At 37.8% G+C, this 27,884-nt stretch overlaps 1 protein-coding gene across 6 annotated transcripts in view; it reads right to left on the minus strand.

Annotated features, from left to right (window-relative positions):
* Nucleotides 1–6,499: 6,499 nt before the first annotated feature.
* Nucleotides 6,500–27,884, minus strand: part of LOC142608293 (uncharacterized) — a 31,806-nt gene continuing 10,421 nt past the window's right edge. For 4 of the 6 annotated variants that reach the window (XM_075780040.1, XM_075780039.1, XM_075780038.1 and 1 more), the window contains 4 exons: nucleotides 9,271–9,326; nucleotides 8,849–9,177; nucleotides 8,347–8,669; nucleotides 6,500–8,165 (listed from right to left, as the gene is read on the minus strand). In XM_075780040.1, coding sequence (XP_075636155.1) covers nucleotides 6,858–8,165; nucleotides 8,347–8,669; nucleotides 8,849–9,177; nucleotides 9,271–9,326 — 2,016 coding nt within the window. In that variant the 3' untranslated portion in view covers nucleotides 6,500–6,857. The remainder of the gene's footprint in view (nucleotides 8,166–8,346; nucleotides 8,670–8,848; nucleotides 9,178–9,270; nucleotides 9,327–27,884) is intronic. The other 2 variants (XM_075780042.1, XM_075780041.1) reach the window with 2 other exon arrangements.

Genomic DNA, 27,884 nt, shown 5'->3' on the forward strand with positions numbered 1-27,884 from the left:
GCTCACAGTGAGCCTCCAAATCTGTTGTCTCCTTCTTCAAACTCTCGATGCAGGCGTCAATGGTATCAACCATAAGCTAAAACTTCTACCTTAAAAAGACTCTAGAAAAGAAGAAGGGGGTGGGGTTTGTTGCTTTGACTAATGTCTAAAGCATGCGTTCTAGGACTGTATATAACTCAACTCATCAAACTTTTGTGTTTTACTTTTTTTTTTAATCAATTACAACTTATCATGGAAAAACGATCAATTATATGACAAGTTATGACTGATAGAATATAAAGCTGAACACAAAAAGTGAAACGAATAATTTATATTCCTAAATCTCGAGCAATATTCAAGGTTAGGCCTTCTCTCTCCCTCTCTGTACCAGCTCGTATCCCATTAACACCTGACCTTTTTGTTTGGCTTTAATTGAAAACCATAGATTTTGTATGGTAAAATACATCTTGATACCTATTTTTAGTATGAAGCATAATTATTAGGGAAGCTAATACCAATCCTAGCTAGTAAAGCCCCTTGGTGCCACACTAGAAACCTCGAACTGAACATTCATTCCTAAAAATTCTCTGCACCAACATTGTAAGACCCGTGAGTCATATCATCCACATCAGTCCCATAAAAATCAGTTAATAACAATACTAATTAAAAATAAAATAAAATAAAACTGCATCAATATTACATTAATAAAGACAATATCAAAAATACATTATCAAATTTAGCAAGAAGAAAGTCATCGAACTTTCAAAATTTCTTAAAATTTTTCATTAACATGGATCCAATTAAACACTAAATCATCAACTTTAACAAAGCCTAACATCAAGAATTTAATTTAACAAGGACTTAGTTCGAACTTCAATCTACAATTACTTTATTTTTCTTAGTTTCTCATAGAAAACGACCAATTTAAGTAAATACATTTACTATAATTTTCATATTTTCTAAATAAGAGAAAAAAAATAACAATCACTGCAAAACAATGGGTTTAGGCCTTTTCACCAGCACATCCAAAAACCCATTGGGTTTAGGCCTTTTCCTAAAACAATGCATATCATAGAACAAGATAGAAATTTGAAATGCGTTCCCTTTTCATTTGCCTGATATACTATTCAATGATTTATGCATATAGTATCAACAGTTCAACCCACAAACAAAGAAAAAAAAATCAAACCCACAAAACAAAAAAAGCATTGAACAAAATGGATTACCTGGCATAGGTCTCAGTGATTCAGAGGTCGCAGGTTTCAATGATACAGAGGTAGCTAGTTTCAGTGAGGCAGGGTGGCCGGAGTGTTTGGGCGAGTCTGTGGATTTAGAGGGAAGAATTGAGGGAGAAGAACTGAGGGTGAGTCTATGGAATAGGAATTTGGTGGAGGACAACGAATTGACAGAATGAGAGTGTCCGAGTGAGGAATTGAGAATGTCTCTATGGACTGAGTGAGAGTGGAGAGGGTGAGTGAAAGCAGACTGAGTCAGAGTGGAGACTGAGTGAGAGTGGAGAGGGTGAGTGAGAGTGGAGAGGGTATCTGTGACTGAGTGATAGACTTAGGAATTTTCCCTTTATAAAATCGAGTCTCTAAAGGTCGATATCCAGGTGGATTCCACGTTGATTCCGCGTCAATCTCAAAACACAGAAATCGACGCTCAAAGGGTCGAGATGGAACTCGAGCCTCTAAGACTCGAGTTCCAGGTGGATGCCACATGGATAAAGGCCAAATCAAAACATGGAAACCGAGCCTTTAAGGCTCGAGTTATTAGGGGTAAATCAAGTCTTTTAAACTTGAGATGCTAGTTATTAATAAAGTTTTGAAACGTTGCCAACTAACTATATAGTCTGCCAATTGGTGTTAATTGACAATTTTGGCCCTTTTTTCCTAGTAAAGCCGTGCAATTCTTTTTTTTTTATTGGGTGGGACTCTTGCTACGTCGTGGAAGACCATTGAAATCACTCCATCGTATAGAGGATTTTTTCATTTAACGTGAAAGCTTGGCTAGGCTAAAAAGGGAGTGTTGGAGCAGACATCAATACAAAATTAGTACACACAAATTTATATTTTGGGTTTCTCCATTACGGTCAACTTTCTAAACTAAAATCCTTTTGATTCTTATTGATTGATCATGACTAGTAAAGCTGTAAGTCAAGAATTAAGTAAAACTAAAAAATTAAATGGGGCTAATCATTCTATTTGGAAACGTCGTATCCGTCACATACTCTTTCAAGACAAGGTTGAGTATATTATTGATATCGGCATTCCAACTCCACCACCTGAAAATTCTAATGCTACTGCAAAAAGAATGTATGAAAAACATGTAGAATATACACATGCTAAAACCATGTTTGATGCTATTACTGAAGCATATCGTGCATCTTCTGAAACATACATTCAACTTTTAATTGAGAGATTTAATGGAACCATGATGAATGAAAGTGATAATGTCATTGAACATGTCAATAAAATGTCAGTAATTGCAAAAGAGTTAGTTGTCTTACGAAATCCAATTCCTGATAAGATGCAAGTGTCTGCTATTTTGCATAGTTTACCTGACTCATGTGATTCTGTAGTGGTAGCTCTAAACTATTCTGCAACCCCTGTGAACATGAAAAACTTACCAACTCTTTTGGGGATAAAAGCAGAAAGAAGAAATAAAAATAATATATCTAAATCTCTCTTAACAATTGCTTCTACTAGTCAACCCCTAAAGAATGAAACTCCTAAAAATGACAAGAAAAACTTTTCTAAAAATTTCAACAGCAAAGGAAAGAATTTCAAGAACAATGATAAGAATAAAAGGGGTAAGGGAAAGTGTTTTAAGTGTGGAAAAATTGGTCATTATCAAGCTGATTGCTGTGAAAATAAAAATAATAACAAACCAAATTATGGAGGTTCCAAGGATATAGTTTGTGTGGTATCTGAATCTCTGTTAACTAATGTTGACTCCGGAGCACAGTGGGTAGACTCTGCATCATCACGCCATGTGGCAAAGATGAGAGATTTCTTTGTTGACATGAAAGAAGTTAAAATCGGTGATCATCATGTGTACATGGGCAATAACACATATTGTGATGTGTTAGACATTGGAACTGTGAAGATCATGATACCTAGAGAAAAAAACCTCTATCTGTCAAATGTACTTTTTGCACCCACCATGAGACGTAATCTCATTTCTATCCCTTGCTTGGATGAAAAAGGTTTTGAGATTCGTTTTTGGTCTGGAAAAGTGTCAATTGGAAAACATGGTAGAATCTTAAAGTTGGGTATTAAGATGGAGGGTTAGTATTGTCTTAATGACATTTCCTTTGCTGATAAAAATGCAATAGTTGGTTCTTTTGCTTACTTTGATTTGTCTATTAATCATTCTTATGCTTATGATGATGCTTGTTTATGTATGGATGATCCTTATATATGGCATATGAGATTAGGACGCATTAATAAAAATAAAATGAAAAGGATGATTAATATGGGATTAATTCAAAACAAGAACATTGTTTTTCCTACTTGTGAACCTTGCATATCTAGTAAAATGGTTAGACTTCCTTTTCCTAAGGGACAAAGATCCAATGAATTATTAGCTATTGTACATTCTGATGTATGTGGCCCATTAAATATTAAAACTCATAGGGGTACGTTATATTTTGTCACATTCATAGATGATTTTTCTCAATATGGACACATATACTTGATGCATAAAAAATCTAAAGTTTTTGAAAAAATTCAAGAGTACAAAAAGGAAGTTGAAAATCAACTAGGAAGGAATATTAAGATACTAAGATTAGATCGTGGGGGAGAGTATATGTCAGATCCATTTAGTGATTTTTTTAAAGAAAATGGAATAATATATCAACTTACTATGAGCTATACACCACAACAAAATGGTGTTGCTGAAAGACGTAATAGAACCTTGTTGGACATGGTAAGATCTATGTTAAGCCATTCTTCATTAGGATCTATTTTTTGGGGAGAAGCTATTGTAATTGCTATGTTCTTGCTTAATCTAGTTCCTACAAAAAACCCTACTACAAAATTTAAAGGTTTGGGGTTCTTCAGCTCATATATTAATCCCATCACATTTAAGAAGTAAGTTAGATAGTAAAACTATCAAAGGTACATTTATTGGATATCCTGAAAATTCTAAGGGGTATAGATTTGTTACTCACCATAGTGATGGAACTATTAGTGTAATTGAAAGTAGAGATGCAAGATTCTTAGAAGAAGAAATTGATACAAGAGATCCCAATAAATTAGTAGAATTATTTGAAATTTCTAAGGGGAAGGAAGTGGTTAATAATGAATACATTATTGTTCCTAATAGTGAAAATCCTCATGATACACTTAGTAGGATTCAAAGAGAAAGAAATCCCCCTACTAAATTAAAAGATTATTTCACTTTTATAAGTGAAAGGGATGTTGAAGACCCTTTAACAATTGAAGAAGTTTTGTTTGCCCCAGATTCATTGAAATGGAAAGAAGCTATTAAGGATGAATTAGATTCAACAACTAAAAATGATGTGTGGGAATTAGTGGAATTGCCTAAAAATAGGAAAGCAATCGGTAGTAAATGGATATTAAAGAGAAAGTTTAAGTGTGATGGTAGTGTTGAAAATATAAAGCTAGATTAGTGGCAAAATGATTCACACAAAAACCTAGTATAGACTATGAGGAAACATATGCTCCTGTTGCTAAATTCACTTCCATTAGAATGTTAATGTCCATTGTTGCTACCTTAGATTTAGAATTATATCAAATGGATGTTAAAACTTCATTTCTAAATGGAGACCTAAAGGAAGAAATTTTTATACAACAACCTGATGGTTATAAAGTTGAGGGTCAAGAAAATAAAGTGTATAAGTTTAAGAAATCATTGTATGGTTTGAAACAAGCATCAAGACAATGGTATTACACATTTCATAATGCAATTGTTAAATTTGGCTTTAGAGCTAATGATTATGATCATTGTGTATATCATTGGAATAGTGGGAGTGATTTTATAATTTTCTAAAATCCCAATTTGACATGAAAGATTTGGGTGAAGCTTCCTGTGTGTTAGGAATTCAAATTATTAGAGATAGAAAATAAAAAATACATCAATTATCTCAAGAACAATACACTGATAAAATTTTAAAAAGATTTTATATGGATAGTTCAAATCCAATTGATACTCCTATCCATAAACAAACCAAATTGTCTAAGAAAATGTGTCCTATAAATGATGAAGAGAAGAAAAATGGAGCATAGACCTTATGCTCGAGCTGTTGGTAGCATAATGTATGCTATGCTATGTACTAGACCTGACCTAAGCTTTGCTGTAAGCCTTGTGAGTAGATTTCAAAGTAATCCAGGTGAGGTCCATTGGGCAGCTGTTAAAATAATTTTAAGATATATTAAAAGTACAAAAAGTCATAAAATGACTTATAGTGGGAAACATTTGAAAGTTATTAGATATTCAGACTATGATTTCTCTAGTGACACAGATAATGAGAAATGCACATCAAGTTATGTATTCCTCCTTGGAGGAGGAGCTATTTCCTAGTGTATTAAAAAATAAAGTTGTGTAACTAAAAGCACTATGGAAGCAGAATATATAGCACGTAGTAGTGCTAATATAAAAGTTGTCTAGATAAAAAGGCTTTCTTAAAAGTTTACATATTAAAGAAATACAAGACGAGCCTATAAAAGTTATGTGTGATAACCAAGCTGCAATATGCACCATAAAAAGTCGTGAGCTTGGTACAAGAGGTAAACATATTGAACATCATTATTATTCTATTTTTGATGTGATACGAAAAAATGAAATTCTTGTAGAATATGCATCATCAAAGGAGATGGTGGTGGATCCGTTGACAAAGGCAGTTGCTGCAAAAAGTTTCAAGGGACATGTCCGTACTATGGGAGTTATTGAATAATTATTGTACATCTCAAATTATTTGGCCAAGTGGGAGATGTTGGATTGTGTGGCCAAATAGCCCACAATATGGATGTTGAACTGTGTGGTTAAATAACCCACAATGTGTATGTGTAATTCTCAAAAGAAATTACCTTACACAATATTGTATATGAGATGATTATTATTAATAAAATTATTTGAATAATGGAATTGCATGTTTTGACCATGATTGGTTGTGCGGAGTTTGACATGGTCAAATATGCAGTTGAGATTTCTCAAGGATAATGAGTTGTGAGTGGGGCAGTGAGGTGGATAAGAGATTTGATTTTAATGTTTAAATAAACATTAGAGACTTTAACGTTTAAATAAATATTAGAGACTTTGACGTTCATGTCCTAATTTGTTTGAACTGAAATGAACTTTGGCAACTTTTGTGAGTCTTTAAATATCTCACTTGAGATCTCTAGATAAGATAACCACATAAAAAATCCTGCAGAGTGAAAAACGCACTGCAACTCAAACACTATTTCACTATTATCTCTTCATTTAAATATGTTTAAGATATTTACTGTTTTAGTGTTTTAGTTGAATAAGAGTTCTATTTCAATTTTGCTTCAGAGAATTCACTCACAGAATCACTAAACAATTGTTCCTTGATCCTGGCATCATGTTGAAACAAAATTTGACAAGTTGTAATCATGGACTTCCTGATTGTCCTTGACAAGACTCGTAAAGTTTGACTAGTTTTTTCGTCTGTAGGTCTGAGTCTCCAAAGATACATTGGACACAGAACTTTGCTCTTACATATAATACATTCAAATGGTTCATTGTCCCAATCTGGGCTTTTGACATGATTAGCCAAGAAAGCACCAACAAGTACTTTTCAATCTCTGGATCCTTAAAAGTTGCTAATATACAAAACTGTACAGCAGATTGACCGTACAAAGTTTCCAAAACTTACAAAAACCTCTTTTAGGCTAAGGCCTAGCACTGCGATCATCAGATATGGTCTCTTCAGAAGAAGCATCACTGTCGATAACTATTACATCACCTGGTTTATTAGCATGATACCAAGAAGCCCCGCTTTGTTCAGCCATTCCTGTTTTCATTCCCGATGAGTAGTTGAAGTGATGAGCACCAGTTGATGGCCGCAAGTCACTTGTCCTTAAACCACAAAGTCTACTATGGACTCTGTTTCTTGGTCCAGCGCATGGCTGAGTAGGATTAATATAAGGCTGGGTATCTCTAACTGTCCCCAAATGAGTAATTAATGAACCCACTGCAGGCAGATTTGGCTCAACTGACCTTGAAGGTGTACTAACTGCTTCTCTAAGCCAGTGAGGTAAATTACATTTTACTTCCAAACAAGTTGTAGGGTCATCAGTTGAAGGATTTCTACGTGCCATAGTCTCCCATTCCAAATAATTGAACGAGTCCCAATCATAGTTTTCCCCTTGACAATCAGAATAATAGCCCCTCCTTGGGTAAAAGAAAGGCCTCTGAATGTGTTCAGTGCCAATATTTTGAATGTAACTTGTCCTGAAATATGGCCTATTTGAGCCATTACCCTCCCTAAGAGCATATACGTTTCCAAGTGAGAGTTGGGTTTCATCTGTCATATGTTCTCCCCAGATTCCTTCTTTGGGACCCAAGAAGTTGCGGGTAAAGTTCGACGAAACATTTTTTGTATTCGAATACTTGAAACGAGAAACATGCATAGCATTCATGAGTTTGGATTGTTCCTCCTCCCACCGCTCAGCCAGGTCCCTTGCCGCCTTCCATGGCGAAAAGCGCAATCTTGGATCCTGCAGCATGGCATCCCAATTGTCCCTTCCATGTCTTCTCACACCAATCCAAAGATTATCCAACTCCTCTTCAGACCACATGGTAGTGTTAGGCTTGAACTCATCTTGCATAGTTCCTCGTCCACTCAAAGCTTTTGCTCGGCTTACAATGCTATCAAGCATCTGCCTGTGTCTTAGAAGTGATGACGGCTGATTTGTCAAGGATTCAGGCACTGCATCCTGGACAAATTTTCTGGCTTCACTGATGGAGTTCAACAATGGCAGTGTGGTGAAATTATTGTAGGCATATCCTCCAACTTTTGGCTCAGTCAGTAAGGATAAACCTAAATGAAGTGAAGATCTGTCTGAATCTTGTTTCAGCTGACTGCTTTCACTTCCAAATTGGAGATGATTTCTTTCTTCTGAAACCAAGGAATCATTTACCTCAGACTGTGTAATTGCTAAGCTGAGAACATCAGTGATTTTGTCTTCTGAAAATAGCTGAAATCAATTTTTAAAAAAGCATTTATTTCAACTGGCAATCATATATTATCTGGCAAAAGTAACTAATAACAAGAAATGACCACCTGAATGAGATTAGCAGATGGCAATATGGCATAAGAAAGAAAAACAAACAGATAATAAACAAAACAATACCATATAAGGATGTGATACTACCTACCTGCAGATATTTAACTTTTGGTGTGAAGTCCATGGAGAACTCAGCAGAAGCTTTATCATTATCTTTGCAGTTGGCACTATTTTCTCCCATGAACATACATACATCTCTATCTAACTGCATACGGTGTGCTGAAGAAGATTCCCCAACTCTCTCATTTATAGAACTCAACAACTCTGGGGGAGATACTCCAAGTAAAACAGTAGCATCCCTTCTGCTTGCAGAATCCATAGTGTCCCAAACAGTTCGTGGTGCAGCATAAATGGATTGCTTTTTAGAACATGAGTCCAAATTAATATTGCAACCATCTGTACCGCATGAATCTGCTATAAGAGCTCTTCTGAATAATTAGGCAAAAATGAATAGAAAATTTGTATATAAAGAGTCCAGAATAAATAAGGAACAGAAACTGCAGCCGTGATTGCAGCACAGTAGTCACATAATAAAGCTACTGGCTGAAGTGCATGTTCATATCAAGTTTGAAGGAAAAGTAAAGAAATAGTACCAGTGCGAGTAAAAGACAGATCCAAACAAGGTAGAGATCCTCCTGTTGTGACATCAGGCATTATTGTTGCTTTCAGACCACCACTTGACATAACTCGAGGTTCCTCACTGATAAAGTCCTGGAACTTTTCAAGTTTTTTATCTGCAGTTATGGCTTGAGAGGGTGTATCTTTAACAGAATCATTTAAAGAAAATCCTGAACAATCAAAAGTAAGCTCTTCTTGGATGTGTAAGGTAATCTGAGAACTCTGGCCTAGTACTTGTTCAGACAGCGGTGAGATGTCCTTAGATAAATTTTCCCCATCATGCAGTTGTTCCCCACACATCACACTGTTAAGAATGAATTAACAAACCAATTAACCAATTAGAATATCCAATATCAGTAATTCAAATTTGAGCATTATGGAGTTTATAAGAAAATACATTTTAGTTTCAGGAGCATCTCCAGCATGAGACTGTGTAGAATCGACCACTGTTATCTGTGACCAAATCAATGAAAACAGTGTTCAGAGTGCAGCATAAATGAATCTAGTACGTAAGCCTCTTCCAAAAAGAAAAACAAAACCAAAAAAGAAAAGATGTAAGATACCATTTATACTTGCGATCTTAGTTTGCAATCCATTTATTGGACAGATTCATACAAAGCAAAGCCCTGATTTAAAGAAATAGTTCAAAGTACTAAACTCAATTTCATTATTAAACCCAGTAGGTAGCAATAATGGCTAACAACAAATATGAAATTTAACCATGTATTATTCATAGAATGTCAAAGTTCCCAACAGAGATGCATTGCTCAAAGAAAGGAGAAAGGATGCACTGACAAAAAGAGAGATCCCATTCTAGGATCTATAACTACTGCTTATCTATTCAGTTAAAGCTAATAACAAGGTTACTTCAACTGTAGCACATTTTAAGTTCATGGTATGGGCAGGAGAGCAGAGTACAACAAGGTGCTTGCAATATGATCAGTCAGTGGGACAATAAGAGGCAAACAATTCAAGACCACAGTTCATATTGGAACTCTTTGGATTGCTTTGGGATGATTGTGTGTTTGTGTGTGTGTATACACACTATGAACAAAGTACTGTTGGGTTCATTGTAGGAGGAAACAGGGTCTGCGTCTATGTTCAGAATACAACGTGACATAGGGCAAATTGGGGAAATTGTCTACGGTTGGTTGTGGTAGATTTAGGATTAGAATTTTCAAAGAAGGGGTTTTGGGGTTTTGTTAGGAATTAAAAGCTGTTTTGATGAGTAATTTAATGGCCTTTTGGTAGTAGCCTTCTTCTGTACACAGCCTGTGTATTGGGATTGCAATTTTTATTAATGAATTTATTTATTTACTTATCAAAAAAATAATAGTAGAAGAAAGTATGCAGGGTTTTAGGATTTTGATACATTAAAAAAAAACAAAAAAAAAACACTTGATTTGGGGTTGTGAGGAAGAAGGAAAAGAGAAAATTTTTTAGGGTTTTCAGTGATTGTATGAGCAATACTTGTGAACCGTACCAAAGAAAGAGGAAAGAAAAGAGACAGAGAAAAAACGATAAAGTCAACATGATGTAGGACAAGGGGAAACTAGGTTTAATAGGGCTTTAGGAATGAAACAAAGGTGAAAAATCAAGATTTGGGTTGAAATCAAGATTGGGGTTGCTGTGAACAGTGCTGTGAATAGTAACTGTGAACAGTAAATAAAAGATAAAATCCCGAGAATCACTCCTAAGGTTCCTTGGCATCACACCTCAGAATAGGTTGCATCACACAAACCCTAAAAGAAAATCATAGCTCTTAAATTCTAAAAACATTCATTAATCTCTACCTCAATAGAAAACACCACAACTCTTTAAATAGAAGACTAAACCTGATCTTAGTACAACTAGGAAACCTAATCCTAATACAACTAGGAAACCGAATAAGACTAGAACTTGGACTCCTTGGGCTTTTAATACTTAAATAAAACTAAATAAAACCCAATGGACTCATAACACAGCCCATTCCAGAAAACAAACAATTACTAAAATACCCCTAACACAAAAAACTAATTAAAAGTCTTAGGACGCCTTTTATATGTCTTCAATGGTTGCTGCCATGGGCCTCCATCATCTCTCCCCGGCTTGAAAGAACTTGACCCCAGCGAGTTAAAAGCATGGAATCTGTCATAAAGACCATGATCAAGTGCAAGAAGTTCTTCATCTGTGATCCATGTACAATCTGAAAGCGGATTCCCTTTCCATTTCACAAGATACTTTTCATAACCCCCACTCCTAGTAGAAACCACCTAATGATCGACAATATCTTCAATCTCCTCTTTCAATCTTGGGGCTGGTGGAAGACAAACTATTGTTGAATCAGCAGATTCATCATCATCATGACCATGATACATGGTAAGATCTTCAATGTTAAAGACATTGCTTATTCCTATGTCTTTTGGCAAGTTAAGGACAGGCATTAGAGCTGATTTTCTTAAGAACCTTATATGGACCAACACTCCTTAATGAAGCTTTTTGTAGGCGCCTTTAGGATAGCATGCCTTTAGGATAGCGTTCAGGCTTGATCCGTACCATAACCATGTCTCCTTCTTCAAATTCAAAAAACTGCCTCCTCAAATCAGCATGTGTCTTATAACTTTCATTGCTCATTGCAATTCTTCTTCTAATCTCATCATGTATGTCACGAATATGCTTAGCAAAAGCATCAGCTTCAACACTAGGACAGGCCGTATTAGGTAGAGGAACCAAGTCAGTTGGTTTCCTAGGAAGTACACCTGTCACACATTCAAAAGGACTATGGCCTGTAGATCTGTTTACTGAGCTATTATAAGTAAACTCAACCATAGGAAGAATCTGGTCCCAACTAGCAGCATGGTCTCCCACAAGACAATGAAGAATATCACCCAAACTCCTATTAATTGCTTCAGTTTGACCATCAGTTTGTGGGTGGAACGAAGAAGAAAAATTCGGCTATGTATTCAACATTTTCCATAAAGTACACCAAAAGTAACTCACAAACTTCACATCTTGATCTGAGACAATGGTTTTAGGCAACCCATGAAGACAAACAATCTCTTTAAAGAAGCGTTTAGCAATATGGACAGCATCTGCAGTTTTAGAACATGCAATGAAGTGAGCCATTTTTGAATAAAGGTCTACGACAACATAGATGGAATCATGACCTCGAAGAGTCTTAGGCAAGCCTAAGACAAAATCCATACTTAGATCCTACCATGGCTAATGTGGTATAGGAAGAGGCGTATATAAACCTGCATTTTTCTTCTTTCCTTTACATACTTGGCAGACCCTACACCTTAGAACAATTCTGGCCACAACCCTCTTTAAGCTTGGCCAATAGAATTGATCTTCAACCATGGCTATGGTCTTATCTCTTCCAAAATGCCCTGCTGCTTGACCAGAATGTAGCTCTCGAATAACTTCTTCATGTATAGAAGTATTAGGCAAGCAAAGACAAGTACCCTTAAAGAGGTAACCATCATGCAATGAGAATTCCAAAATATTCAGCAGGCTGTCCAGCCACCAAATCAGCATAAATAATGCTAAAATCCTTGCAAGAAGGATAGTCCCTCTTTAGTAAATCAAAACCCACAACTTGGACCGCCATTGAAGAAAGAATGAATACCACTCGACTAAGTGCATCAGCTACTCTGTTTTCTGTGCCAGCCATATGTTTGATAACAAAACTATATGATTGTAAGAAAGAAACCCATTTACCATGTCAGTAGTTTAACTTTCTTTGAGAGTTAATGTACTTGAGTGCCTCATGGTCTGAGTATAACACAAACTCCTTTGAGATCAGATAGTGATGCCAATGGCGAAGCGCTTGAACCATAGCATAAAACTCCTTGTCATAGGTAGAATACTTCTGCTTTGCATCGTTAAGCTTCTCACTGAAGTATGCAATTGGGTGTCCTTGACTGAGTACACCTCCAATGCCCACTTGAGAGGCATCACAAGCTACCTCAAAAACTTTAGAAAAGTCTGGAAGGCCTAGGACAGGAGCTTCAATCATCCGTTGCTTGATTTCTTCAAAAGCCTTCAATGCTGCCTTTGTCCAAACAAACTGACCCTTCTTCAAACAACTAGTAATTGAAGCCATGATAGTGCTGAAATTTTTAATAAAGCGCCTATAGAATGTAGCCAACCCATAAAAACTATGAACTTCATTCAAAGTAGTAGGAATTGGCCAATCTCGAATGGCTTTGACTTTATCTGGATCTACCTCCACACCTTTAGAAGAAACGCCCAAAAACAGGACACTCAACTTCATAAAGGAGCACTTCTTCACGTTCACATAGAGTTTCTCTTGACCGAGAACTCTCATAACTTGTTGAAGATGAAAAATGTGTTCCTCGTTTGTCTTGCTATATATTAAAATATCATCAAAATAGACGACAAGAAAGCGACCAATAAAAGGCAGGAAGATCTGCGTCATGAATCTCATGAATGTGCTTGGTGCGTTGGAGAGTCCAAATGGCATGACTAGCCACTCATAGAGACCATCTTTGGTTTCAAAAGCAGTTTTCCACTCATCATCGGGCCTTTTACGTATTTGATGATATCCACTTTTGAGATCAATCTTGGAGAAAATAGTAGAACCAACCATCACATCTGCATATCGTCAAGTCGAGGAATTGGGAATCGATACTTGATTGTAATCTTGTTAATGGCACAACTATCAACACACATGTGCCAAGAACCATCCTTTTTAGGCGTAAGCAAAGCTGGAACAGCACAGGGGCTCAAACTTTCTCGAATAAATCCCTTGGACAATAGCTCCTCTACTTGTTTCTTAAGCTCAGCATGTTCGCTTGGATCCATGCAGTAAGCTGGAAGATTAGGCAATTGGGATCCCGGTACAAGATCAATTGCATGTTGGATGCTACGTAGAGGAAGCTCATTAGGCAAATCTCCTGGTGCTACATCAGAAAATTCAGACAGCAAAGTAGATACCTCTGAAGGTATGCCAACATCACAACCCACAGTTGGCTCCCTTAACTCTCGCGCGATTACAGCAAAGACAACACCAGCCTTATGGCTTTCTACTTGAAAGTTCTTCTTGGTAAGAACATGGAGTAGCTTGGTATTGTTTTCAAGATCTCTTTTCTTATTCCCTTCAACAACTTTTGGCTTTGATTCTTTGAATTTATTCATCTCGGCTGAAGTCATTGGTTTCAAAACGACCCCCTTCTTACCAACCTTTAAAGCATAGGTGTTTTCTCTCCCATAATGTTTTGCATTTCGATCAAAGAGCCAAGGTCGACCAAGAAGGATATGTGTAACTTTCATAGGAATTATATCACACTTGATAGAATCACTATAAATACCACAAGAAAAAGAAATAAGGCATCTATGAGTTACCGGAATAGAAGTGTTGTCTATCCAAGCCACTTTGTATGGTTGAGGATGAGGTTCAATTGAAAGCTTAAGGCGTTTAACCGTGGAAGATGACACAACATTCATGCAACTCCCCCCATCAATAATAAGCTTCTTTGCTTGGTTTCCACAACAAACCAGCATCTGAAAAATTGAAGTTTGCCTCCAATCCTCTTTCTCTACTTTAGGGCTGCTAAAATACGTCTCACTACAAATAAAAGAGAAATATCCACTTCAGTCGCTTACAAGTCATCTACATTAAACGCTCCATAATCAAATGCATCTTCCTTATGATCTTCATCTTGCTGTATGCCTTCTCCTTCATCTTCAACTCCAATGTGTAAGCTTCTCTTCTTTGGGCATTGATAACCCATATGACCTACTTCACCACACTTGAAGCATTTAATTTCCTTTCCACTAGAATTATTTGACATGACTCCTTTACCTTTAGATTCAGCCAAATTGGTAGATGGTTTTGATCCATTCGACCGATTAAATGGTTTAGCACCACTACTCTTGGAATGCATGTTCCACATTATAGACAGGTTGTCTAAGCATCTCCCTTCATATATCAGCCCTCAAACCAGGCTTGAATCAAGCTAGTGTTTGGCAAGGCTCTTCGGCTACCTGACTCCTAGTCTTAAGTTCATTAAATTTCTGCATATACTCAGCTACTGACATGCTGCCCTGTTTCAAGTTAGAAAGTTGTTCACATAACTTATCTCGATAATTAGCAGGCATATATTGTTCTCGGAGCTTAACCTTCATCTCTTGCCATGTGCCTATAGGCAGTTGGCCTATTCTCCTTATATCGTTTTCGACACCAGATCACCACACTTTCGCCAAGCCTACAAGCTTCATCTTAGCAAACCTTACTCACCTATCGTCTGCCATATCATACCAATCAAAATACTCCTCAATAGAAGCAATCCAATCTGAGAATACCGTGGGATCAACCCTTCCTTCAAAGTCTGGAACTTCCATTCTTACCTTCTTTGTGATATCACCAGCTGTATCATAAGGTTCATCTCACGCCTTCTTTCTAATATATCTCTAGCCCACTCAAGAATTGACCTTGCGGCACTCTTTGGGTACTAAACCCCTTCAATTTAGACCCTTGATTGATGTTGACACGCTCTGTTGCTGTTTGTTCCTCTTCCTTCTTATCTTTCTCACCCTTATTGGCTTCGGATGTTTCTCCTACTGTAACAGCAACTTCTTGATCATTAGGTTTAGAAATTTGACTCTCTAAATCATTCAATCAAAGGTTAAATTCATCAAGTTGAGCCAAGATTTGAAAAATAAAATCATCGCGCTCACTATCACTCAAGATTTGAAAAATTAAATTCTTGGGCTGCCATATATTGGTGCAGATTTTTTGAAGCGGGTGTAAGATCGCATGCCAACACTCAGAATGGATTGAAAACTCAGGGCAAAGACAAGTCAATAATAGGGAGAGAGCTCACAGTATTAGAGATTCAATCTCTGTCCAGAAGCAGGAGGAAGACAACAGAAATCATCACAGAGATGTGGGGAGATGACATTCGAATCAAAAGGGACCAAGTTTCTTGTGATATCAACCAAGTCGCTGAAGCCATATTAGACAGATTGCCAGTCAGAGTTATCCCGCAATCAAATGGGTCATGCATAATAACATTGCCAACGAAGAAGTGGGGTGGGCTAGAGGGATGAAGTTCACCAATTGTTAGCCCAAAGTCAATGGGATCCATTGTGGCTCAGATTGATGAAGCAGTTCTTATGCTGGACAATTCTTTGAGCATAGTCAAAGCATGGCAGTATTCTTAGTCTAACTCGATTACACTCAATAAGGAATTAGTTCTGTTTGAAGGAATTCCTGATCTTGAGCCAATTTCTATGTATTCAAGTGTAGTTGAGATATAGGTAATTAATAAGAAATTGAAGCATCAGATGGGGTCCCAACAAGAATCAAACGTTTTAGTAGATTCTTTTCAGCAATATTCAGTTGGTAGAAATTTAATGTGGAATTTTAAATTTATAAGTGTTCGGTTGAATAGAATCAAGGAATCAGAAAAACTCAACATATCTAAATTCCCACAATTTATGGGATTCTAAAGTCTTGCCTGAAATAAAGGAATTTTCATCTTCTGCATCTTGGCACTTAAAGCAGAAATTTGTTCACACTAAACAGAGACCCAATATATCACCGTTGTTTAGCCAAAAAACAGAACCCTCACATTACAAACAAAATCCCCATAATTATCTTTTGTTTGTGTTCTTCAAAATGTTCACATTGACAAAACCTCCCCCGCGTGTATTATTTGCTGCAGTAGTGCCTCACTTACAGCCCCCTATGACTGCTTATGTGACTCACTGGTAGCATCTCCTGTTTCCAGAAATTTAAGTTTCATGCTCTTTCCATTAGCTTTATTCTGAAAATGTGAATCAGAGACCTGTTTTGGATGATGTGGACAGTGGAGTTCTCTAGAATCTCTGTGGAAGATGTTCTTTGGTTAGATAGGCTGGTCGATGAGGAAAAGGTGTATGGGGTGATTAAGGGCTTCAATGGTGATAAGGGTCCTGGCCCAGATGGTTTTTCTATGGCTTTCTTCCAGTCTTGTTGGAGTATTTTGAAAATAGAAATTATGGAGGTTTTTCATAATTTTCATACTCAAGCTGTGTTCGAGAAGAGTCTTAATGCTTCATTTCTTGCCCTCATTCCAAAGAAAGTTGATGTTGTTGAAGTAAAGGATTTTCGGCCTATTAGTCTAGTGGGTGGGATTTACAAGATTATTTCTAAGGTGCTGGCTAATCAGATTCGAAGAATGGCACGTGGTCTTATTTCAGATTCCTAGAATGCCTTTGCGAAAGGTAGATAGATTTTGGATTCTGCTTTAGTTTCTTCTGAATGTATTGATAGTAGACCAAAGGCAAGAATTCCAGGGGTGTTCTGCAAGTTGGATGTAGAAAAAGCGCACGATCATGTGAATTGGGCTTTTCACATGTATATGCTTTAGCAATGTGGATTCTCAGAAAAATGGAGAAAGTGGACAATGTGTTGTATTTCAACTATTAAATTTTCCATTTTGATTAATGGTTCCACATCTGATTTTTTTGGGAGCTCTAGAGGGATTCATCAAGGGGATCTTTTATCCCGTTGCTCTCTGATATTGTTGTGGAAGCTTTGAGCCGTTGTTGGATGCGACTGCAACAACAGGTCATTTTTTGGGTTTCTCAATAGGCACTTCAATTGTACCTTGATGATGATGTCTCATCTTTTGTTTGCAAATGCAGTGTTGGTAAAAGCATGCTTAAGTGTAAAGCACAAAGCCTGAAGGCTCCAGTGCTTTTTTCCACTAAAGCGAGGCGCATTCAAAGAAGCGCACTTTAGGCAACTTTTTTGCACTTTTTCAAAAAGCTCAAAGCACACTTTTTTATATTTTTCAAAAAAAAAAAAAAACAAAAACAAAAACAAAACTAAATTAAAACTTTAGAATCTTGACATTATTGATATAAACCATTGATTTGGAAAAAAATTTAGTGCAACTTATCTTGAAACCCAAAACCTCCTAGTTCTTCTCTATTTTATTATTTATTTTTTTCTTGGTTTTTCCTGCCCGAAACAGTAACCCACTCAGTTTCTTCTTCTTATTCTATTTTTTCCCTTTTGAATATCTGCTTGGTAATTGTTTAGTTATTTTAGTAGTTAATGTTTTTTTTTTTTTTGATAAGTAATAAAGATTCATTGATAAAATAAATAAAAATAAAAAATAAAAAGACACCAAGTACACAGAGAGTATACAGGGGGAAACAAATCAAAAACGAACATTACAAAAGTCAAGTGAATCCAAAATAGAAGAAAAAGGTTAGTTTCTCTACACAAAGAACTAGTCAAGTAAGGTTCCGAAAAATAGAAGCTTGAGATTAGGCATGGAACTCTCATTTTCATCAAAACACCTACTATTTCTCTCCTTCCAAATACACTACATCAAACAATGAGGAACGGCCTTCCAAATATCTCCATTACAATGGCGACCAAAACGACCTTACCAGCAAGCCAATAGCCCAACAACAGACCTTGGCATAACCCAACAAACTCCAAATAAACCGAAAACCATATCCCACAACTCCAAAGCAACCGGGCAATAAAGGAAAAGATGGTCAACACTTTCACTATTGCACTTGCACATATAACACCAATCCAAAATGCAAACATTTCATTTCCTTAAATTGTCAATTGTCAAACATTTCCCCAAGGCTGCAATCCATACAAGGAAAGCCACTCTAGAGGGAATCTTCTACTCCCAAATGCTTTTTCAAGGGAAAAACTGCTCACTATAGCCAACTAGAAGATGGTAGTAAGCACTAACCATGAATCCCTTACTCTTACAAGGCAGCCAACAACTCTTATCCTCCCCGTTCCCCCTTACGGGAGTGCTCTAAATGGTATTGATGAAGCTCCTGAAAGCTTCCAATTCACGATTATGCACCTCCCTACAAAATTGAAACTCCCAATGGAGGACTCCATTGTTGTAACACATTAGATCTGCCACACTTGCCTCTTTGCTCTGGCAAATCCTATATAGTTCAGGATAGCGGTCTGCGAGAGGAGAAGTTCCACACCAATGATCCAGCCAAAACTGCACTTTTGATCCATCTTTAATCCCATACATAATAAAATGAGATAAAGAGTGCCACCCCCATCTAATAATTTCCCACAAACTGACTCCATATGAACCAGAAAAAGAGCTAGAACACCAACTACCCCAAACACAACCATACTTTACCTCTATCACTTGAAGCCATAGAGCATCCCTTTCTTGCCCAAATCTCCATAACCACTTCCCTAATAAAGCTACATTGAAAGTTCTCAGGTTCCTAATCCCCAACCCACCCACCTGAAGAAAGCGGATAACACACCGTAGACCAATCAACTAGATGAAATTTGGGCTCATCTCCTAGACCACCCCACAGAAAGTCCCGCTGAAGTCTAGCAATTCGATTGGCCACAGAAGCAGGAATAGGGAATAAGGAAAGAAAATAAGTAGGAAGATTAGAGAAAGTGCTTTTAATTAAAGTGACTCTACCTCCCTTGGATAAATATAATTTTTTCCAACCTACTAATTTTCTTTCCATCCTCTCAAGAATTGGATTCCATATTGACTTGTCCTTAAATTTTTCCCCCAAGGAAGACCCAAGTATTTCATTGGGAGGGCTAAGACAGCCACCAAAGAATCCATGTCATGAACTGTCCCCATCGCCACCAACTCAGACTTACCCAAATTTACCTTCAGACCCGACACAGTCTTAAACCAAATGAGCACCATACAGAGAATCAGCATATGATCAATATTAGCATCACAAAAAATTAGAGTATCATCAGCGAAAAGGAGATGGGAAACCATCAAAGGTCTTCCAGCATAAACACCTACACTAAAGCCTGACAAATGACCTTCTTGGACAGCCTTATCCAACATTCTACCGACGGCTTCCATAACCAACACAAATAACAAGGGGGACAAAGGATCACCTTACCGCAACCCCTTTGAACTTCCAAAAAACCCATGGGGAGTACCATTAATAAGGATAGAGAAATGAACCGTTGATACACAAAAAGAAATCCATCGCTTCCACTTATCAAAAAAACCACAACGCTCAAGCAAGTAAGTAAGAAATCCTCAGTTCACATGATCGAAGAAAGGATATAGATCGTAAAATATTAACTAATATTAGTAATTAATTGTAGAACACTACAGCTATTTGAGATTTAAGAAAGGATATTACATGGAAATACTCATAATCTAGCTAATTCAAAAAATTAAAATGATTTGACTTGCAATTTTTGTATTAAAATTGCAAAAGCAAAGCTTATATAAATGTTTATATGAATTAAATAAAATGTTTTGTTTGAATTTATATGATCATTTGATTATTGCATTTCTCATTAATAATTATTTTTCAAATTTTTTATTTTTAAATGTGCACTTCACTTAAATCAAGAGCGCGCTTGTGCTTTGTGCCTTGGCTCCAAGAGGCATTTGTGCTTAAGTGTGCCCCGCGCGCTTTTACCAACACTATGTAGATGACATTTATTTCCTATGATGCTGACCCTAGTCAGATAGCAATCTTGCAAGAAATTCTTTCCAAATTTGAAGAGATGTCAGGATTAAAAATTTATTTGGGGAAATCAAAGTTCTTACCAATTGGAGATGTGAACAATTTGGATGCTTTGGTGGAGTTCTTGGGTTGTAGGAAGTCTTCACTTCCCCTAAAATACTTGGGTCTTCCTTTGGGGCCCTAAATTCAAGGAGATGTTGATGTGGAACCCTATACAAAAGAAGATTGAGCGAAGATTAGTAGGATGAAAGAGGTTGTACCAATCTAAGGGTATAAGATAACTCCAATTAAAAGTATTCTCTCCAGTTTACCTACTTATTTACTCTCCCTTCTTCCTATACCTAGGAAAGTAGCTAATCGTATGGAGAAATTACAAAGAGATTTTCTTTGGAGTGGTATTAGTGGCGAATCTAAGCTACATCTAGTGAGATGGCCTAAGGTTTGTAAGCTAGTGCAAGTTGGGGGGTTAGTGATGTAAAACAGACTGCCATGGCCTTTCTGGACTCCCAAGCGTGCCTAAAATCGTGCAAGGCAAAAAGGCACTAATAGAAATCATTTGGGCGACGGATTCAAAATTGCATGAAATTTGGTAGGTTGAAGCAAAATTGCCTTATGAGCAATAGTCGTCGCTTTGCCACAAGGTATCCCCTGAAAATGGTGAATTCTTTCATTTAGGTCCTGAAAACTGCGATTTTACCGTTTATGGTAATTTTTGTTTCCTTAATAACTTTTTGCTCAAAAGTTAGAATAAGATCTCTGTAATGAGTACTAGGGGCAAAACAGTAATATCATGTACCTCTTTATATATAAATAATATTTTATGTGTTAGGGTTGACTTATCAAACTCTAAACATCACCTTAAACAAAATGGTATCAGAGCCACCAACCCACCACAGTCGTTAATCCTCCAACCACGACCCACCGATACTGTTGTCGCTGGCAACCATAATAGCACCTTGCTAGCAACGACAACCCTAACAAGGACCTCCGACGATCTTGATTTAGTTGCTGAAGTTGTCCAACGCCGGTGACCCTCTCTCAGGTCTCGCAACACCAGATCAACGTCACCAAACCGCGAGAGAGGTAGGGTTTTACTCGCCCTCCTCCGGCGACCCATCCTAGCCCACTCACCAGTCCTCGCGCTACCACTCCTACACCCTAGCACCACAGCCGGAGTTTTTCAACTGAGGGTTTCAACCATGGTTTGATTTTCTTCTTTTCTTCAATACATTCTAATTATCTGTTCAGGCAACCTTGGGTTGATTTGTTGGACTAGACTTTGTTGGTTGATGTTTAGTGGTGGATTGGGCATTTTTTTTGGTGTTGGTATGGATTTCTTGCTGCCTTATTTTTGGAATAGTTCGGTGTTGATTCTTTGATAGATGAGTTGTTGTTGGAGTTGCTGATTGGTTGAAGTACACTGGTTGCTGGTTGGAGTTTGTTATAATTCAGTCCAGCATATTTATTTAGTGTTAGTTTGTTCTTAAGATTGCTATTATGGAGTCCAAAGACAGTGTTCAGCCCCCTAATAATTTCTTATCTCCTGATATGTTATCAATTACTTCCATTCGTCTTAATGGAAGTAATTATGCTCAATGGGCATAGGCAGTTGAAGTTTTTCTTCTTGGTAGAAAGAAATTTGATTACGTGATTAGTGAACCCCCCGTACCTACAGACCCTAAATTTGCTTATTGGAGAGCCGAAGATGCACAAATTAGGGGTTGCTTAGGGAATAGCATGGAGTCTAAGATCAGTTGTAGTTTGGTTTTCTTACCAATTGCTAAACTTGTTTAGGAACAAGCCAAGGAACTTTACTCTGCTGTTAACAATTTGAAGTGAATTTATGATCTTCATCAAAATTATTTCTCCTTGAGTTTGAGTGATTTGTCTTTGAAGGACTATTATAACAAGTTTAAGGGTGTATGTGAAGAACTCAATATTTATCAGCCCATCTCCTCTGATGTTAAAACTATGAAGAAACAACAAGATTCTATGCATGTTGCTCATTTCCTCTCTGGATTTCATAAAAGTTCGAATCCAGTAAAATCACAAATTTTAGCTAATCCAGACCTCCCTTCATTGAGTGAAGTTTTTGGTAGACTTCAACAAGCCACATTATCTGACTCGAGTACTGCCGCTTTCTCTTCCTCCAATACTAGTGCATTACCTTTTGGTGATAAATTTGCCTTTACCACTAATATGGGGAGTAATAAAGGAGAACGTGGAGGATGAGGTCATAGGGGCCGAGGCTCTAGAGGTCGTGACCAAGGGGGCGTGGTAGTGAACAAGGGGGTTGTGGTAGAGGACATGATCTCCGTAAGTGCACTTATTGTCATGATGAGAATCATACAGTAGACTTTTGTTAGGAGTTGTACGGTAAACCCTCGGCTCACCAAGCTAGTTTTCAAGTTGAAGAACCGCCTTCACAACCACTTCCACCAACATCCAGAGTAGTATCTACTCCTGAGGAAGAGTAAAATCGCCTCGTCTCTGCATTCAAACTCTGTTGGGTTTGATTCTACTGCTACTATGGCTCAACAAGGTACTTCCACTGCTTGTCTTGCCACTCAAGACCCTTGGATCATTGACTCAGGTGCTACTGATCATATGACAGGTACCTTAAGTTTACTCTCTGACCTTGAGCAATCTAGTAGTCTTCCGAAAGTTACATTGGCAAATGGCTCAACCACTACAGTTTTTGGTTTGGGCACTATCAATCTTAGTCCTAATCTTTCTATCTTTCTTGTCTTATTTATTCCTGATTTTCCTTTTAATCTTTTGTTAATTAGTAAGCTTACTAATATTTTGAATTGTGCTACCATTTTCTATCCACTCATTGTATCTTTCAAGATCTCAAGACGAAGAAGATTATTGGTGGAGGGCATGAAGCCGATGGACTTCATTACCTGGATCGATGTGGTTCTTTCCGTTTAGTGGCTTCTCATTTGTCTATCTCGCCTCTTCAGCATCATTGTCGCCTTGGTCATCCATCTCTCCCGAATTTGAAGTCATTAGTTCCGTTGACTCGCCAAATTGAGTCTTTAAAATGTTTTTTTTTAATAAATAATGTAAGAATATTATTAATAATAATAACAAAAATTGTCAAGCCGAGTACATTGGGGATGTACTATGGGGGCACAAATCAAGAAACAAAAGAACAACGGTCAAGAAAAATAGAAAATGAAGAACAAGAAAAATGAGAAAAAACCGCACTCCATTCAAAGAGTGTGTGTAAGAAAAAAGACTTAATCTCCAGCAAAGAGCGTTCACAACCCTCAAAACTTCTAGCATTCCTTTCTCACCAAATGTACCAAATCAAGCAATGAGGCACTAATTTCCAAACATCAATGTGACGATGTCGTGCAAACTTTCATTGCCAAGCCTCAAACAACTCAAGAATAGTATGAGGCATAACCCACTGGGTAAACACCATAGGGTGCCTTTTGCCTCTAGGCGTGAAAGTCGTGTTAGTAGTCCTTTTCATTTAGTTCATTCTGATATTTGGGGTCCAATAAACACTCCCTTGTTGTTGGCATTTAGATATTTTGTCATTTTTGTTGATGATTATTCTAGAGTCACCTATCTTTATCTTATGAAAGAACGGTCTGAATTGTACTCAATTTTCAAATCATTTTATATGGAAATAAAGACTCAGTTTGATGCTTCACTTCGTATTTTTTTATCTAATTTTTTTTTGATAAGTAATAAAGAAATTTATTGAAAAAAGAGAGTCACCCAAGTACACAGGAAGTATACAAGGGAGAACAAATCAAAGACGAACATTACAAAAATCAAGAAAATCCAAAATAGAAAGAAAAGGAAGGCTTCTCCACACGGAGAACCAATCTAGTAAGGTTCGGAAAAAAAGAGACTTAAGAACAGGCATGGAACTCTCGATGTCTTCAAAACATCTACTATTTCTCTCCTTCCAAATACACCACAACAAGCAATGAGGAACGGCCTTCGAAATATCTTCATTACGATGGCGACCAAAACTACCTTGCCAGCAAGCCAAAAGCCCCACAACAGACCTTGGCATAACCCAGTAAACTCCAAATAAACCGAAGACCATGTCCCACAATTCCATGGCAACCGGGCAGTGAAGAAAGAGATGGTCAACACTTTCACAATTGCACTTGCACATATAACACCAATCCAGGATGCAAATCTTTCTTTTTCTTAAATTGTCTACAGTCAGACATTTTCCCAAAGCTGCGGTCCAAACAAGGAAAGCTACTCTAGAAGGGATCTTCTGCTTCCAAATGCTTTTCCAAGGGAAAATTTGCTCCTTATGGCCAACAAGAAGATGGTAGTAAGAACTAACCGTGAACCCTTTACTCTTACAGGGCAGCCAACAGGACTTGTCCTCCCCAATCCCCCTTACGAGAGTGCTATAAATGGAATTGATGAAGCTCCTGAAAGCTTCCAATTCACGATTATGCACATCCCTACAAAACTGAAACTCCCAATGGAGGACTCCATTGGTGTACCTCAAAAGATCCGCCACAGTAGCCTCTTTTCTACGACAAATCCTAAATAATTCCGGATAGCGAACGGCAAGAGAAGAAGAACCACACCAATGATCTAGCCAGAACAGGACCTTTGATCCATCTCCAATATCAAACATAATAAAACGAGATAAGGAGTGCCACCCCCGTCTAATGTTTTTCCACAAACTGACACCATAAGGACCAGAGAAAGAGGTAGAACACCAGCCACCCCAATCACAACCATACTTCACCTCAATCACTTGACGCCAAAGAGCGTCCCTTTCTTGCCCAAATCTCCATAACCACTTCCCTAATAAGGCAATATTGAAGGTTCTCAGATTCCTGATCCCCAACCCACCTAAAGAGAGAGGAGAACACACCGAAGACCAATCAACCAGATGAAATTTGGGCTCATCTCCTAGACCACCCCAAAGAAAGTCACGTTGAAGTCTAGCAATTCAGTTGGCCACAGAAGCAGGAATAGGGAATAAGGAAAGGAAATAAGTAGGAAGATTGGAGAGAGTGCTTTTAATTAAAGTGACTCTACCTCCCTCGGATAAATATAATTTTTTCCAACCTGCTAATTTTCTTTCCATCCTTTCAAGAATAGGAATCCAAATAGACTTGTCCTTAAATTTTGCCCCCAAAGGAAGACCCAAGTACTTCATAGGGAGGGACCCATGATTGCAACCTAAGACAGCCACTAAAAGATCCATATCTTGCACTGACCCCACTTGCCACCAAATTTCGACTTACCCAAATTAACCTTCGACCCGACACGACTTCAAACCAAATGAGCACCATACGGAGAGTCAAGCTGTCGATCAATGTTAGCATCACAAAAAATAAGAGTATCAGCGAAAAGGAGATGGGAAACCATCAAAGGTCTACCATCAGAAACACCAACTCTAAAGCCAGATAAACGGCCTTCAAGGGCAGCCTTATCCAACATTCTACTAATGGCTTCCATAACCAAAACAAATAACAAGGGGGACAAAGGATCACCTTGCCGCAACCCCCTTGAGCTTCCAAAAAACCATGAGGAGTACCATTAATAAGGATAGAGAAACGAACCGTTGATACACAGAAGGAAATCCAACGTCTCCACTTATCTGAAAAACCGCAACGCTCAAGCAAGTAATTAAGGAATCTTCAATTCACATGATCGAAGGCTTTTTCTAAGTCCAGTTTACATAACAACCCTGGCTGACCAGACTTTAATCTACTATCAAGACATTCATTGGCAATAAGAACAGAATCAAGGATCTGCCTATTTAGAACAAAGGCATTCTGAGGAGCTGAGATGATCTCTCCTAAAACCATGCGAAGACGATTAGCCAAAGCTTTGGCAAGAATTTTATAAATCCCCCCAACAAGGCTAATAGGACGGAAGTCCTTTACTTCCACTGCTGCAGCTTTTTTAGGAATGAGAGCAATGAAAGTTGCATTCAAGTTTTTTTCAAATTGGCTAGTATCATGGAAGTGGTGGAACACTGCCATGATGTCTGATTTGAGAATCCCCCAGCAAGATTGAAAGAAAGCCATCGAAAAACCGTCAGGCCCAGGAGATTTATCCCCATTAAACTCCATGATGACATCAAAAATCTCAGAATCCTCGAAAGGTCTCTCTAACCAATCCACATTCTCCCAAGAAATCCTAGGAAAATCCAAAACATCTGGGAAAGGGTGCTGCACTTGTCGCTCCGAGTAAAGGTTCAAATAGAATTGTTCAATATGGTCAAGACGATTCTATCCCGGGTTGGAAGACAAAACCCCATCGATGTTAAGGTTTTCAATACAATTACTTCTTCTATTAGAATTCGCCATCCTATGAAAAAACCTCGTATTGGAATCTCCCTCCTTTAAAAACAACACTTTGGACTTTTGCCTCCAGCTAATCTCCTCTAACAAGGCTGCCTTCTCAAGATCGACACGAAGGGAAGCTTTTTCCAACATTTCTTGATCTGAAAGAGGTTGAGTGTCCGCTTTGACATCAAGAGCATTCAACTTGCTCCATAGCAACTGTTTCTTAACTGAGATATTGCCAAAATCTGATTCATTCCACTGCTTAAGGTCAGATTTTAGGGCAGTCAATTTCTTGGCAAGAATGAAACTAGGGGTCCCTTGAAAATGGTAATTATCCCACCAAGACTGCACCTTATCGAGAAACCCTTCCGACTTCAACCACATATTCTCAAAACGAAAGGGGGTTCGCCCTCTACGAAGATTCCCACTCTCCAAAAGAATAGGAAAATGATCGGATAACACTCTAGGAAGCCTTTTTTGAGAGAAATGAGAGAAGAGATCTGCCCAAGCCGGAGAAAAGAGGAACCGATCAATTCTAGAGGCCAAGGTAGAGTTAGACCATGTGAAAAGGCCTCCCTCCAAAGGGTTATCCATTAGCCCATGAAGAGAAATAAAATCTGAAAAATCATTCATGCATCGGGTGAATCTTCCCGCCCCTAACCTCTCCGAAGGAAAGCGGGTGACATTGAAATCCCCTCCCAAACACCAAGGTAAATTCCACCAACTAATCAAGCCTGCCAATTCCTCCCACAAATATTGACGCTCTCTATAAAAATTAGGGCCATAGGTACCTGTGAAGGCCCACTCAAAGTGGTCACTAACGTTTTTAAACCTACACGAAATTGAGAAACACCCCACTGCTTCTTCAATTTTTCCAACCACCCTTCTATCCCACAAGAGCAAAATACCACCGGAAGCTCCCTCAGAACCCAAGTAAAGCCAATCTATGAAAGGACAACTCCAGATACTTCTAACAAGGCCTCTTGTAATCCATTCCAGTTTTGTCTCTTGCAAACAAACTATATCAGCCTTCCAAGAGCGTAAAAGATTACGAACCTTGAGTCGTTTTTCCTTGCCATTCAGACCTCTGACATTCCAAGATATAATCTTCAGATTCATTGAGAAATAAAAAGAGCCCTGTCCTTACCATTATCACTGCGCCTATAAGAGGCTGGACCATAATTGAGAGCTAAACAAACCCCTCAATTCCCCCTAATCCCTTTCCTCCACGAGCTCTTCAATGCTTTATCGGAATGAA

The sequence above is a fragment of the Castanea sativa genome, chromosome 8 (genome assembly GCF_040712315.1).
Source record: "Castanea sativa cultivar Marrone di Chiusa Pesio chromosome 8, ASM4071231v1".
NCBI classification, from domain to species: Eukaryota; Viridiplantae; Streptophyta; class Magnoliopsida; order Fagales; family Fagaceae; genus Castanea; species Castanea sativa.